This window comes from Hylobates moloch, unplaced genomic scaffold (assembly GCF_009828535.3).
Source record: "Hylobates moloch isolate HMO894 unplaced genomic scaffold, HMol_V3 SCAFFOLD_7, whole genome shotgun sequence".
Classification (NCBI taxonomy): Eukaryota; Metazoa; Chordata; class Mammalia; order Primates; family Hylobatidae; genus Hylobates; species Hylobates moloch.
Window position 1 is genome coordinate 7,155,006 of NW_026652282.1, and position 16,911 is coordinate 7,171,916.

The 16,911-nt window shown below is 39.4% G+C and overlaps 1 protein-coding gene across 7 annotated transcripts in view; it reads right to left on the reverse strand.

Annotated features, from left to right (window-relative positions):
• MID1 (midline 1) overlaps positions 1-16,911 on the reverse strand; it is a 253,521-nt gene that overhangs the window by 78,019 nt on the left and 158,591 nt on the right. For all 7 annotated transcript variants that reach the window (XM_032756556.2, XM_058441485.1, XM_032756558.2 and 4 more), the window contains exon 3: positions 7,098-7,193. In XM_032756556.2, the coding sequence (XP_032612447.1) occupies positions 7,098-7,193 (96 nt within the window). The remainder of the gene's footprint in view (positions 1-7,097; positions 7,194-16,911) is intronic.

Genomic DNA, 16,911 nt, shown 5'->3' on the forward strand with positions numbered 1-16,911 from the left:
TAACTACAAACTCATCCATTCTACCTTATTTCTCTCCTGAAGAAAACAAAACAGAGTGGTTGAAAACCCATTAGTTTTTACAATCCTAGACAAACATTTCTTAGGAGTCTACCTGAAGTTGCTCTTTCTTTTTTTTGTTTTGTTTTTTTGTTTTTGTTTTTTGAGAAGGAGTCTCGCTCTGTCCCCCAGGCTGGAGTGCAGTGGCGCGATCTCGGCTCACTGTAAGCTCCGCCTCCCAGGTTCACGCCATTCTCCTGCTCCGCCTCCCGGGTTCACGCCATTCTCCTGCCTCAGCCTCCCGAGTAGTTGGGACTACAGGCGCCTGCCACCACGCCTGGCTAATTTTTTGTATTTTTAGTAGAGACAGGGTTTCACCGTGATAGCCAGGATGGTCTCGATCTCCTAACCTCGGGATCTGCCCACCTGGGCCTCCCAAAGTGCTGGGGTTACAGGCGTGAGCCACTGCGCCTGGCCTGAAGTTGCTCTTTCAATGTCTCTGCCTCCTGAGTCCCAAACTGTCTTGGCCTTCATACTCTGCTCTCGTGTGTGTGTGTGTGTGTGTGTGTGTGTGTGTGTGTGTGTTTTAAGAGATAGGGTCTCACTCTGTCACCCAGGCTGGAGTGCAGTTGCACTCCATGGGTCACTGTAGCCTTGACCTCCCAGGCTCAAGCAATCCTCCAGTCTTGGCCTCCTTTGTTACTGGGATTACAGGCACACGCCACCACGCCCATCTAGTTTTTTTATTTTTTTGTAGAGACGAGGTCTCACTATATTGCCCAGGCTGTTATTGAATCCTTGGGCTCAAGTAATCCTCCTGCCTTGGCCTCCCAAAACTATGCTGGGATTACAGGCATGAGCCACAGCATGCCATTCTCTGTTCTCCACCATTTTAAAAATATTTGGCACTTACAATCAAAAAGCCATTATTTGCTTACCCTCATTTAAAAAACAAGTTATGAAAACAATGTGGCGGGGGTGGGGAGAGTTGGGTGGCTGAAGGGGAACCTTCAAACTGTTTTCCATTCTGAAGAAAAGCAGAGGTAAATCCCTGGGAAGAGATGTGGACTTATAAGGATGTGGCATTTCCTCATGGGTCGTGGGAAGGAATTCATTGATTTAATTTACAACAATTAGGAGGTGCCTCTGTGCTATGAGTTTTTTTAGCTCCAGCTGGCATGGGAATTATTTTCCCGGGGAATGCTTATACCCAAATACAAGGACACCTTCAGGAAGAGGAAAGGGAAGAAGTACCATCTAGGAACCAAGGATGTGAACCAGGAAATTCTTTTCCACTGCACTGATTTAAAAGAATAGCATTCTGGTGCCTAACAAACTCCATGGCCTTTTTGGAGTTTCTTAGTGCTGTGAAGGTTTCCCTTGGACATGAGATTGTTTTGCATGACAATATCCATATTATTTTCTCAATAACCAAAAATGTCATTTCCTGAAAAGAGTTAGAAATGCCAGTTGTCACTGTGAAACTCACACAGGTCTATGTGTTCCTTGAACCCTCACTAAACCTTCAAAACCCAAAGTACAAATTCAGATGCAACATGAAAGCCTTTCCAGCTCTCATCTCTCCCAAACTAGTTCCTACAGATCCTTCTTTCTTCCACACTTTCCATTTTTCCAGAATGAACTACTTGCTTTCTGTACATACACTCCTCGTCTTTCTATCCCCATGCCTTTATTTGCCTGTCAAGCAGTGCTGTCCCCCTGCTTCCATAAACTCAAATGTTACCTACCCTTGAAGGCAGGCTCAGATCTTATGCTGCCTTCCCCAGTCCCCAGCTAGAAATAATTTCTTGCTTCTCTGAAAGTTTGAAGTAGATAATCCACACCTTCTTTATGGTAATTATGGCTTTCTACTTTATTTTGTGTTATAAGTGCTCTTCTGTCTTAGTGAAGATAGTAAACTTCCTGTGGGCAGGGTCCTTTGGCACCTAACACAGTGCAACACACACACACAGTGGGTACTCCATCCGCACTACCAAAATGAACAAACTAGCAAGACACTGTAACAAATTAAAGTAACTGTCCACAGGCAAAAATGTACATCCCCTCCCAGAAGTATTTGTTTAGCAAACACTGCTCCTAGACCAACAGTCTCTAGAACAGAAAGTCATGTTAAGCAAAATTATCCAAAACTTGGAAAAAAGACAAAGAGAAGACTGTGAGCCCTTCCAGAGTCCCAAGAGAGCATATTCCATGAAGTCAGCCTAAGTCAGGGTCATCTGACTCTCCAGATTGGGATGTAACAGAGTCTGACTTTCTATTTACTAGTAGTTAGGGCTTAGACTCTGCAAAGTTAGATGTTAACTTAGAGAAACCCAGTAATATGCAACTTATTTTGTCCAAATGTTTCAGGTTTATTGCCCTGTAGGTCACTAACCAGTTTTGTATCCAAATTAGCTATGCTAGTCTGGCATTCTTTTCCCCCTACTACCCCCTTCCCCACATTTATATGTATCCGTTTCTGGCATCCTCCTTGGAAGCAGCTTTATCATCTTGCTGGTTCCTTCATTAAGAAGTTAAAAAAATCTTTGATGTGGACTAATTCAATCATTATATGAGAATTGGGTGTTCAACTTTTAAAAATTATACTTTCAGAATACTAATAATTAGGAATAAAAACAAATGTAAAAATAGGTACTGTAAGTATCATTATTTTTGTACTCATAATTTTTTAAATTTTTATCTAGAATAAATTTCCCAAATACCAAATTTACTCACCCATAAACATGTGTTTCCATTCCCAAGGATTTATACAAAAACAACAGAGAAAAGAATGAATATTCTTTATTCCTTGTTTAGAATTACTTCTAATGGCATGTATGTGTCTATTTGCAAGTCTGCTACAATCAATTCAGTAATAGCTTTACTTGAAAAGCCTGTATTGCAACTAAAATTATATCTGATCTATTAAAACTAAAATCTCCTTGTAAATTTCTTCAATTTATCTATCATTCGAAATTACTGAACATCTTAGAATGTAATTTTACATCATGTTAGGATGAATAGCATCTTGTAAATTCAAGCCATAATAATATTGCATTAGGAGCAATGCATTTGTTCTGAAATCACAACAGGTCATAATGGAAACCAGACATTAATGCTTTAAGGAGTAACTAGCTGAAATTGAATGAAATAATCACCCAATCCATAAAGCATTTCTAAGATTTACCATAAAGCTCAGGTAATTTTTTTTTTTTTTTACTGAAGAGAAATAATTCTTTCTTACTGTCCTAAACATCAAATGCCATCACATCATAAAAATAAAATATGGCACACAGATTATTCCATTTTGTTCATCCATTTATTCATATAATACATATTAACTTTACCCTATAATAATGAAAACGTTATGCTTGTTCACTATTATTTCCAATGTTGTTTAATCAACAAGGCTCAACATGTTCTCTGGCAAGACGCTTGACAAAAGAGAATCCAGTCTAAGCAGAGGGTTCAAAAGGTCTGGATTCTGCAACACAACTTCTGCCACTGCTGCTGCCTTCACACTCTCAACTTCATCTCAACATGATGAAACACTGATTCTACCCTGACAATCATGTAGCTTTTAAAGCAAGACGGTCTACTAAGTAAACCAATGAGCTCACTGGACAATCCTAATCTGCTCCCTCACCTATGTTTTACTCTAATTCCTCCTTTTCTTTCCTTTTGTATGCCTTTCCCTCTTCCACCTATCATAACCTCCATCAGCACCTCAAATGATGAACAGCTGGAGTAGATGGCTTAGGTAGGAGATGAGAACATCCCTAATTTCTATCTCCCTGGATATTGTCTTTGGAAAACACAACAAATTTGGAGTTGGAAAAAGTTACTAACTCATGTGTTTCTCTTAGTAACCAGTTTTACATTTCTGATCACAAGGGGAGCACTTGTAAGCAAAAGCACAGACTTTACAAACACAAAGTATTTTAAGCCTTCCACCAAAGCACCAGTGTTTGCATAGTAGACATGCTTTTACACTGATAGGATCTTTCTGAAAGCAATCTTTGCTAATTTCTGCTATGCTGAGGAATGTATCACTGACAAACACCAGTGTGTTGCATAAATAAGCGGACACCTCAATACCTAGGGTACCGAAAAATAATAGTTTTGAAATCTGTAAGAACTGGCTCAAGTCCTGACTCTTCCACAAAGTTTCAGAAAAATTGTACTCACATTTTTTTCTCTTTTAATCCCCGCTTCTCAAACCATACTCCATCTAATCTAAGATACCAGCAACTGTCTCATCTATATTTTGTGTGCCAGGAGGAACAAACAAATGTTGCCCATTAAACTGTCTCACCATTCATTTAAGTTGCAGCTCAATTTCAGCAATATTAGTCTGTAAAAAAATGCTAATCTTAGAATCCATAAATGCAATATTCTACTAGCTGAGCACCTGATAGGCTACTCTACTATTCTTTAAATATGTTGTTATATGTGTGTACATTGTTCTCTAACATATTGTAATCATTATTATTTGCTACGTTGTGCATCTACTGACAGTTATAGGCACATAGGAGGCTATAAACTTATAATTACTGCTTAGACGATCAAAGGGACTTGAAGGAACTCTTACTGCAAAAATGGAGTTACTGTCAAAAATTTTAAATGCATGCTCAAAATAATTTGCTTCTCCAACTTTAGATATTTTGGGGGAGCTGAACTTGCGAGCATTCAAATAGTGTTCAAAATTCGCCATTTGGAGAGTCATCATGCAAATTCATCTAAGACAAATTCCCTGAGCTCCTACTGTGTGAAAATCATTGCATTAGAGTCTATGAGATACAAAGACGAATTAGATTTGATTCCCATCCTCTAAGACTTCACATTCTGGTTGGAAAAATGGAACTGGTACATGAAAGAATGATAAAGCCATGAGAAGATTATTACTATTCTTGCATTGCTATAAAGAAATACCTGAGACTGGGTAATTTACAAAGAAAAGGGGCTTAATTGGTTCACAGGTGCTGCAGGCTGTACAGGAAGCATGGCACCAGGCATGTGCTCGGCTTCTGATGAGGCCTCAGGAAGCTTTTACACATGGTAGAAGGCAAAGCCAGAACTGGCACGTCACATGGCGAAATTAGGAGCAAGAGAGAGAGTGTGTGTGGGAGGGGGGTGGGCGGCAGTGGCGGGCGGAGTGTCATACACTTTTAAACAACCAGATCTTGTGAGAACTCACTCATTATCATGGAGTCAGCACCAAGCCATGAGGGATCTGCCCCCATGACCCAAACACCTCCCACCAAGCCCCACCTCCAGCACTGGGGATTACAATTCGACATGAGATTGGGGCGGGGACATCTCTCCTTTCTCTGAATCACATACACGGTATCATAAAATGTTATGTGATTCAGAGAAAGGAGCGATGACTCTGGACCAGGCAACCAGAGAAACATTCACAACTGAAGTGCCCCTTGACTTAGGACTTGGAGGATACACAGGAAGCATTCTGACAAATAGACATGGGTTAGAGGAATGGGCCTACCAGTCAGAGGGAACTGCTTGGTTAAGGGCCAGAAGGCTTAAAAGTGTAGTGAATGGCAATTGTTTAGTTTCAGTTCATGGGGTGGGGTGGTAAAAAGACAGTTTGGGAGAAGATGCAAGAGGACTTTGAAAATCACATAAAGGAAGTGGCATCTATTTTTTCCTTATGCAGTGTAGTCATTGTAGGTTCTGCTGTTGTTGCAATTGTGGTTTATTTCATGGAAACACATCTGACAACTAAGATGCATTAATATACACCTGCAGTGGGTTAAATTGTGTCTGCAAAAAGGTATGTTCAAGTCCTAACCCCTGGTACCTGTAAATGGGACCTTATTTGAAAATAGAGTCTTTGTTTTTTCTTTGAGACAAGGTCTCACTCTGTCGCCTAGGCTGGAATGCAGTGGTGCAATCTCAGCTCACTGCAGCCTCGACTTCCCAGGCTTAGGTGATCCTCCCACCTCAGCCTCCCAAGTAGCTGGGACCACAGGTGTGTTCTCCCACACCTGGCCAATTTTTTGTATTTTTTAGTAGAGATGGGTTTTCGCCATGTTGCCCAGGCTGGTCTCCTGAGCTCAAGCGATCCTCCTGCCTTAGCCTCCTGAAGTGCTGGGATTACAGGGTGTGAGCCACCATGCCTGGCCTGAAAATAGAGTCTTCGCAGATGTAATCAAGTTAAAGTGAGGTAAGGCTGGAGTAGGGTGGGCTCTTTATAACAATAAGGAAATTTGGACACAAATTCGAGACACAGCAGGAGAATGTGATAACGGAGGAAGAGTTTAGAGCACTGTAGCTGCAAGCCAAGGAACTCCAAGAATTGCCTGCAACTACCAGAAAATGGAAAGAGGCAAGGAAAGATCCTCCCCTAGAACCTTTGGAGGGAGCATGGCCCTGCCCAAATCTTGATTTCAGACTTCTAGCCTCCAAAACTGAGAGGATAAATTAGTCTTGTTTTATACTTTCCCAGTTTGTGGTAATTTGTTATGGCAGCCCCAGTACACTAATACAATACCTTTTTTTTTTTTTGAGACAGAGTCTTGCTCTGTTGCCCAGACTGAAGTGCAATGGTGCGATCTCAGCTCACTGCAAGCTCCACCTCCTGGGTTCACACCATTCTCCTGCCTCAGCCTCCCAAGTAGCTGGGACTACAGGTGCCCACCACCATGCCCAGCTAATTTTTTATATTTTTAGTAGAGACGGGGTTTCACCGTGTTAGCCAGGATGGTCTCGATCTCCTGACCTCATGATCTGTCCGCCTCGGCCTCCCAAAGTGCTGGGGTTACAGGCATGAGCCACCACGCCTGGCCTACAATACCTTTTTTGACTATTCTTTGTAAGGGCAATTAAAATCTACAACATTAGGACTGCTATGTAATGCTAGATCAGGGAAAGCTGTAATGGGAATGGGAAGCAGCCGTGGATGGGAGAGATTCTCTGAAGTTCTAATTCCTTTTAATTTCCTCCATCTTTTATTTTGGCTTTTGCAAAATATTTAATTTTAAGAAAGATTCTTGTTTTAAAATTATAAAGCATGAGGATATCAAAACCTTGATCTGGCAGTTTTCATATGAAACATACCATACAGAAATAGAGATACTCACTTCAACATGTTGACAGGTTTGGATGAGTTTAGCCAAAAGGGTCTCCAGTTCTGTGTTCCTCTTAATAAGGTTGGTGAGGTTACTCTCTAAGTTTTGCTGTTCAAAAAAAAAAAAAAAGAGGAAAAATATTATTCTGCATATTTTTATACTTCAGATATACAAAATTACTCATACTGAGGAAAAACTGATACATTTTTCAGAAACCTTAGTGAAATCAACATAATTTCAAGTATTTATAGATTTAAACTGGATTTTCAAAAGTTGCATTTAAAAGAACCTTTTAGACACACTCAGACGTTATTCTTTTTGTTCCTGCTTCTTGCACTAACTCAGGGATACTTAACAGAATAATTAGTTATAGGTTATCTCTAAGTCACGACCTAGGGAGAAAGGAGGTAATTGGATTTCTATCCCTTTACTTGAATCAGAGCTCGCAATAATATAAGGAATATATTCCCACATCAAATCAACTACCATTGGATTTTTCAGATTTATCCTTTTATGGGCAGGCTGAGGCTAATCCCTTGGAGGAAGGTTTGAATTGTTTAGCTCTTGCTGACAATAAGGTCATTTATAGACATTTATGATAAGTCCTCGTCACACACACATTTGGTCAGTTGTAGTGGAGTTGACTCTCTGTATCCACTGGGTTCCACATACCTGGATTCAACTAATTGCAGATCAAAAATATTGGAAAAAGATGGATGACTGCATCTGTACTGAACATGTACAGACTTTTTTCTTGTCCTTATTCCCTAAACAATAGAATATATCTACTATTTACACAGTATTTACATTGTAATAGGTAATATAAGTTATCTAGAGGTGATTTAAAGTATGCAGGAGGACGTGATTAGGTTATATGCAAATAACAGGCCATTTTATATCAGGGACTTAAGCATCCATGATTTTAGTATCTATGAGAGACCCTGAAATTAATCCTTTATGGATACCAACAAACAATTGTACCTTTTATTGTTCATGCTTCTATTCTTTGTCCATCAATGCCAGATCAAATTTCTTTGAACACTATATTTACCACTCATTATCCCGCATAAGACTCTAGAATTATTCCCTATTCCTTTAGAGCATCAAACTTAAAGTTCTCTGGAATGACTATTTAATCCTATTTTCAAACACAATAACTCTCTGTTCTGGGTAAGACTCAGTAAGATTTCTCTGTTCCTTCTCATTCACATGCTCTTGATTGCCAGGGGTGTCCAATCTTTTGGCTTCCCTGGGCCACGCTGGAAGAAGAACTGTCTTGGGCCACACATAAAATAACTAACACTAATGACAGCTGATGAGCTAAAAGAAAAAGTCACAAAACAATCTCATAATGTTTTAAGAAAGTTTATGAATTTGTGTTGGGCTGCATTCAAAGCGCTTCTGGGCTGCAGGTGGCCTTGCAGGCCACGTGTTGGACAAGCTTGATTTACACCATTCATTCATTTACTTATGTGTTCCTACCATTCATTCATTTACTTATGTGTTCACACAACAAGTACTTATGAAGCTTCTACAATATGCCAGACTCTGAAAGAGACAGTGGGGAAATCAAATAAAAATATTAATATCTACTTCCTGTCCACAAGGAAATAGATGACTGTACAAACTGGGAGAAAGATGCTGCAAACAAGAGAAGGGCAAGAGTTGATGGCTGCCGGTTAAAGGTTTCCAAGAGGGCCAAGTCTTGCAGCTGAGGCTTGAAGGATGTCCAGGGGTTTTTTGTTGCACAACAGTGGAAACTTCTTGGAAAGAAAGAAGTGAGCATGTGGAAGAATCTTCCATGGGCAGGGAATAGAACAATGTCGTACGCCAACATCAGAGAGGTTGAGAGGGCAAAAGATTAGGGAAAGTGTGTTTTAGCATCTAGACAGTTCCACAAGTATGGCAAAGATATGGAACAACAGGACATTTCATGGAAAAGAAAACAGACCTCAAATTTATAATGCCATCTGAGAAAGAGGATTTAGAAAGAGTTTGAGGGATTTTGAAAACTAACAGGTTCATAAAGGTGTTAATATTTCATTATGCTGTAAAATTTATGAAAATTTTATCTCATTCTACTTCCCTAAATTTTTTATTTAGAAAAGTATATTAGGCCGGGTGCGGTGGCTCACGCTTGTAATCCCAGCACTTTGGGAGGCCGAGGTGGGCGGATCACGAGGTCAGGAGATCGAGACCACGGTGAAACCCCGTCTCTACTAAAAAAATACAAAAAAATTAGCCGGGCGTGGTGGCGGGCGCCTGTAGTCCCAGCTACTCGGAGAGGCTGAGGCAGGAGAATGGCGTGAACCCAGGAGGCGGAGCTTGCAGTGAGCCGAGATCGCGCCACTGCACTCCAGCCTGGGTGACAGAGCGAGACTCTGTCTCAAAAAAAATAAATAAATAAATAAATAAAATAAATAAAATAGAAAAGTATATTAAGGAAAAGAACCACTTTTATCTAAGGCTTAAAATGCATATGTCAAAAGCAGAACTTTCTGGTTATTTTTAAAACAAGTTAAACTTATTAATCTGGTTTTATCCTATTGACTGTTTTTAAAATTTTTTAATGAATGCATTTTCATTTCTAGTAGGTTCTTTATCACATCTCCCTTTTCTTATTGAATTTCTGTCTGTTCCTATTACAAAAACACAATTCTCTTCTCCATAATCTCAAGACAACTAAACTTACTTATTCTTAAGCTCTTTTGAGAAAAGGCAATTCTGTATTTCCCTGTGCTTGTTGAATATTTCTCAAGGATCTGATTTTATCTTTGTCTTGTAATTTTTGTCTGACAGCTCATACAATGTAAACTTTGTTCCCTGTGCTGTGATTTGGGGATTGACATAGCCCAGCCAGATGAGAAGCATATTCTGAGGTTAGGGTATGAGGTTCTTTTCCCAAAGAGGACGCTCCCACAAGGCACTCGTGTGCAACAGAGGCACAGATCCTAGTTTGACTCAGTGCCTCTGCTTCCTTCCATGAGAGTTCTCTGTCTGGCTTCAATTCCAGAGAAGATGTCAGGTTCCCTTTGAGTCCAGTCTATGCATGGGAGTCTTGGCCTCCAGGTGTACAAGGCTCTTGCCACATGTGATGTTCACTTCCCTATGTGTCCACTGAAGTCACCATTGCCCCATGTCATCTCCACTTCTTGGGAGTAGCCCAGTGTCAGTCTTCCCTCACACTTTCTTTCATTTCCGGTCCTTGGAGGCTTTCCATATATGTTTACGCTTGGTTATGTATTCATTAAAATGCATTTTAAAATATTTTATCTGTAATTCTCATGTGTTCAAAATTCAGAGGAAGGCTTTGTGCACATTTCATCTGGACTGGAAAACCAACAAGAAACCTTCAATTCTGTCTTGGAAACACTCAAAACATTTCAAATATGACAATTTTAAAGGGGAAAAATAACTTTTTCACTTAAAGAATGGGATACAAGAGGCTGAAGAGTCAGAGAATGAACTAGACACAGTGATTTACGTACAACTTGATCTTATGCTTGCATCAAAGAAAAACTTGCTTTTAACAACAACAACAAAAGCCAAAGGTTTTTTTTATTGTTTGGATTAAATGCATCGCAACTGCTAATCGCTTTATGGTCAGAGACTAGACAATGATTTTGAAGCATCCCATTCTTCAATGTCCTTGATATAGACATAACTATTATAAGGTATATTTGTCAACTTTTTTGGTATGTTAATACTAGGGGATACTTTTCTTTTTGGCTGACCCTTCACAGCAGGAAATTTCTAGGGAAACACATCATCTAACTGTTTACAGTTCAATTGTCATAAGTATGACTTTTCTAAAGCTAGTCAGCAAAAGAGGGCCAAAGAAATGCAATCCAACACATTGAGATTTTACAAACATCTGCTTGCTTCCCCCTCCCTTTATTAAGTATACATCATGCATCAAATCTGTTTTTAATCAACTAATACATAGACTAAAGCCTGTGGTTTAAACACATTGACCTATCCAGATCCTTTGGGGTTATTCAAATTTAAATAGTACAAGTGTTACTGAAGTCTGCAAAGAATTACCGAGTCAGTTAGAAGCATAATAAAGGGAAATTAAGCTGGGAGAGAGACTTGTTTCCAAGTGGTACCAAAGGGGCTGACAAAACTTTTGAAGGGAACCTGGGTAATGGGAAGATAACAAAATCCAGTCCTTAATGAGCCATGCACCCATAAGCTTCCACTACAGGGACTTCTCTGAAGATTTTCTGGAAATTAACTCTATCACTAACATCCTGTGTGGTAGTGGTCAGCAGGCTCCATAATCTCTTGATTTTGACTGTGATTTGTGCAAAACAGAGATCATACTTTTCCATGTAAAAGTCATGGGATTAAGTAGATATCAGTTTCTACACTGCCCTATGGATATCTAAAAAAATTCTACAGAGCACAAGAAAAATTGGTTTTAGTTCCCTGTTCTCACCTTGAAAACATCAATATATTGACATCTCCTTACTCAAGCCAAGTTTTGTACAAATCCAAGGAGTCAGGCATGAGTGACCACATATGCAGAGGGAGGAGACTGGGGCTACCATCCCAGCTGGACTCTCTTGGGCAAATGACTGGATGTGTCTTGGGCTCAGTTTTCCCATCCATAATGTATGGATAATGATAAATCTACCTATCTATACTATTGTTAAGATCAAATGAGAAAATGAACACACTCATCAGAGAACTACATGAATGTCTGTTGAAATTATGAATTGTAAGATGGAACATTTAGTTTGGACACAGTTCCAGACACTAGAAGGGCCCAACCCTGTGCCTCTGGCAGGCACCATTCTCCAGCTTGCTCATGGCTTTTTCCTGCAAGCACCTGTGCCTTTTCACCCCAGGGCCTTACCCGGCTTCAGGCAAGGCAGGTGCTGGGGAGAGTAAGAAGAAGCTGATGCTCCTAGGAGCAGCCCTGAAGTGGCAATTACTGGCAGTTGGTGGATACGCAGCCCAGCTTTTTCACCTCCTGGGTGGAACCACTCTGAGCCTCTGTCTACAAAATCTCCCACAGGGTGCAGGGGAGGCAGCACGTGGGTCCACAGCAGCAACCTGCTCATTAACCCTCTTTCCTCTTCATTCTCTTCCCTGTTTGCATCCCCTCTCCCTCCAGGTGCTTCCTGGATCACCTCCCAATTCAAATTCTGAGTCACAGTCTGCTTCTGGGAGAACTCATCTACGATCATCTCCATAGACCACCTAACCCATTTTTGCGTATGCCTTTCTGTGAGGAAGAGCCAAATCAGAAAATATTTTATTGCTTTAGAAAGACATTTGCAAATACAACAGGTTTTCTCTCTTCCCCCATCTTTCCTCTTTCTGCTTTTTCTAGAGGTTACATATCCTCCAAATTCTAGGCTGTAGATCAGCAGTATCAATAGAAACCTAATGTGAGCCACAAATGTGAGTCACATTTCAAATTTTTCTAGTAGTCACATTAAAAAAATAGAACCAAGAAAAGTTAATTTTAGTAAAATTGTCATTTCCACCTGCAATCAATATTTGAAAACTGATGAGATATTTTACATTTTTTTCTTTCTTTTTACTAAGTCTTTGGAATCTGGTATGTTTTACACTTATGACACATCTCAACTCCAACCAGCCCCATTTCAAACACTTGGGAGCTACATCTGGCTGGTGGCTACCTCACTGGTCTAGAACAGGGGGTGGCAAACTTGCTATAAAAGATCATGTAGTAAATATTTTAGGCTTTATTGGCCATATGTTCTTGGACACAATGACTCAATTCTGCTGCTGTTTTAGCATGAAAGCAGCCATAGATAATATGTAAACGAGTGGGTAGGACTGTGTTCAATGAAACTTTATTTACCAAAACAAATGGTGAGTGAGATTTGACCCACAACTGTTGTTTGCCACGCCCCCAGTCTAGAAGGCAAAAATCAAAATGATAATATTGTCTGGGCCACTGATAAACATCTGCTTCTGTTAAACACTAACATTTGTCCCAAACTTTTTGTGTAAGTCTGAAATAGATGCCACTCAATGAACCTCTAGGAAGAATTCTTTCTCTACAAGATGCTAAGAGCACTTTCACTTATGGCCAGAGAGTTTAGCTTGACAGAACCCACAATAATCTGAAGAAAATTAAACAGCATTTTGCCTCGTAGATATTCTAATTTAGGGAGCATAATGGTTAAGTACACAGAACCTGGTGCCAGTCTGCCTGGTTTGAAGTCCTAGCTCTGAGACCTTCAACAAGTTCTTAACCTCTGTGCCTCAGTTTCCTCATGGGGCTGTCAAGATTATTAGAGGAGGAGATACGTGCAAGCCCTAGGAAGAGCACCTGGCTCACGATATGTTGTATCGGTGCTGGTTAAATAAAATAAAAAAACTTGTTTTTCAAGTTTAGAGTTTAGACTGATTTAAAAAAAAAGCTTAATTTGTAACACTTATACCACAACCAAATTAAAAGCATGCCCATACAGTTAATAAAATATTTAAACCACCACCAAATTAAAAGCATGCCCACAGACTGCATAAATGATTTCTTCTGTAGATTTTCAATTTAGTAGTACATAGCTACAAGAATATATTTCCCCCTAAGATTACATTTTCCAAAAACACTGATTCCAATTTGCTCAGCTTTCTCATGACGTGATTATTGTCAGAATTCCCATCTGGACTGCGGGTCCCTGTTTTAGACTAAGTGTACATATTTCTAAAATGTTGTGCAATGTCCTAAATCTCAGTTAATGCTAATGCTACTATTTGTTGTCATCTCGTCCATGAAGCTCTTCTATCTGTTAGTTTGAATGGGTAACTCCCTTTCCTTTCATGGTATTACTCATACCTCTTTTCCTCTACTTTCCCCACTCCTGTGCTGTGCTCCTGCCATTGTGAACAAGCTGTTTTATGGATCCAGGCTTGTTTCTGGGTCTGAGCCTGGGCGCAGTCTCGTCCCTTCGCCTGGAATGCATGTGCATAGCAGAAAATTCTACCAGCAAAAAGAGAGTATAATAAAGTGATAGTATGTATTGAGTACTTGCTGTATACCCATCATTGCTTAGTCCCCTCCAACTGTACACACTTAAATATTCAATGATATTTCCAATTAGCATGGAAAACTGAATATTCATTGGACAACCCTTCTGAAATCCAATGTAGTAAATCAACTAATTAGTTAATTTAACAACTAGTATAGATTGTTGAGACAATGTCTTCTCTCAGCTTTGCTAAACAATAGAAAGAAGTCTTCCACGCTTTCAGACTTTTCTCATTGGTACCGTTGAGTCTGACCCCAAGAAGAGGGCCTTGAGAGTTTAGAAGAATTTTTGAGGAATGTTATATAACACTGTCTAGACCACAGGATTCCTGTGAAGGCAAATATAACATTATCAAACAAATTTTTACAAACCAGGATTTATAAAAATAGAGAGATGATATAGCAATTATCACTAACACATCAACTTCAAGTTCCATCTAAACCCAAAGTCAAGTTGCTCCCAGCCTTAATTCATTACCTTTTCCCCAAGTGATATTTTCATAGTGCTCTTATTCTGTGAGGTTTTCGTAAATGTGTTACGACTTGGTGGCATTCAATACTACTCTCCCACCACTACCACCAAAAAAAAGAAATACAAATAATTCAAAATGGTCCTTATAAAAGGCAAGGATACCAGTGGGCAGATTTAGCTTCTTAATATGAAGCCAAGGATTGGGTATAGGTCATATTTGTGGAAGGCAAAGTTATCAAACGTGTTGCTTAAAGAATGAGGCTTCCTTACCTACTTTATGCAAAAAGGGTGATTAATTTTTCTTACCATTTTTATTTTTAATGCACACATTTTGGATGCATCTTCACAGAGCCACAGTCAACCTCCTTCATGTTAGGTAGTTTTTAGTAAGGCTTATTTGAGCTGATAATTGAACAATTCATGTTGGGACAGCTGATTTTACACCAATCTCAATATGAGCCTTTAGGCATGGATAGGGACACCAGCAGAGACTAGTAAATCCAACTTAACAGATGAGCTTTGTACTTCTACAGACAGTGATACCCAATCAAATAGCAAGGGAAGCAGACAAATGCCCCCAATTTTAGCCTTCGGAGACCTGAACCTAAGAGTCAGGTTGCAGGGAATTAATGACTTGCCATTGAGCACTACTATTAAAATGTATGCTTGAAACAGGAGATTTCAGTAATTCCTTTTGGGTTTGCCCAGGACTTAAAGAATGCTTGTTCTTATTCCGAAGTCAATACTTCAGAATGTCTTTAAAGTATAATATTAGGTCTGGATACCTTTCAAGGCAAACACAGATCTGGCTAGTTTCATTCCATACTATTCAGAGTGACATTCAGCAACTGTGTTCGGAGCCCTGGCACCCAACACCACCACTCCAGCGTGATCAGGATATGGACACGTCAAGTGCCACAACCCATACATTTCTTCTAAGAAACTTTAATCACAATAGTTAATATGAAAACACACCTATATTAACACATGCCACTTGTATAAAAGCATAAATTCTTTATATGTAACTAAATTTTAAAGATGTTTTAATTACACTGCAGGAATCTGAGACTATCTTCAGGTTCGACTCGATAGACCGCAAATACATGTAATTTAGGTTGTTTTAATTTTTTAATGCATTTTTTTCATTGGTTATAATAGCTACCATTTCCAAATGCCCTGGCAAGACAGGCCGCCAAGGGAACTTCAAAAACCTAATAAAATACAATCTGCATATAAATTTATGTCTAGTATTCCATGGACTACAATTTAAGTCATTTTGATATGTGATACAGTATTTACCTTGTCAGGTTTTATTTGAAATTTCTATATTAACACCACATAATCTGTTCCATATATTTATAAATTCCATCATTAGGAGTTCAGTGTTTATTTTTCTAACCTGGTAGTCAATAACATACAGAGAACAACTTTTAAATACTGTGTATGGTCTAGAAGAGCTTTTATTTTAATGGAGATAAATAGATATCTTAGTATAGTCCTATTCATTTAGTTATAACTTTAGCAGATCCAAAGACGACTAGTTATTTCCAGGTATTAGAGATGTGAATGGCCTTTTTTATTCACTCCTCCTCCCCAGCCCCATTTCTGCCTATAATAAGAGAGGTGAGCAAATGACCAATAAATGCATTTGTTGGTTTTGAGAATGGATATCACATGAAGCTGTATTACTAGAATCCTGTCAAATTCTCTAACTTTAAAACAATGATCTCAGTTGCAAAATTTATGCCTGCAGAAAAATGCTTCTAAGAATAAGTCTATAACTTTTATCAGCAGGACATAAAGGAAGCATTTTGTAAGACTATAACACAGCTAGAAGAGCTGTGGATGGTCCAATTGGGCAACTCTCCGGCTGCCCTCTCTGCTCATTTGCCCCTGTTCAACTTCTGAATCCTTCTCAACACAGTACTCTGGGCTGCCATAGCAATATCAAAAGAGGCAACAGGCAGGGCACTGTGGTTCATGCCTGTAATCCCAACACTTTGGGATACCAAGGTGGGAGGATTGCTTTAAACCAGGAGTTCAAGACCAGCCTGGGCAACATAGTGAGACCCCCATCTCTACAAAAACGTTTTTAAAAATTAAAAATTAATATTAAGCCAAGGATTGGGTACAGGTTAAATTTGTAGACTACAGCTGGTGCACATCTGTAATCCCAGTTACTCAGGAGGCTGAGGAGGGAAGATTGCTTGAGCCTGGGAGTTCAACACTTCAGTGAGTTATGATTGCACCACTGGACTCCAGCCTGGGGGACAGAAAGAGGCCCTGTCTCTTAAAATAAATAAATAAATAAATAAATAAATAAATAAATAAATAAATAAATA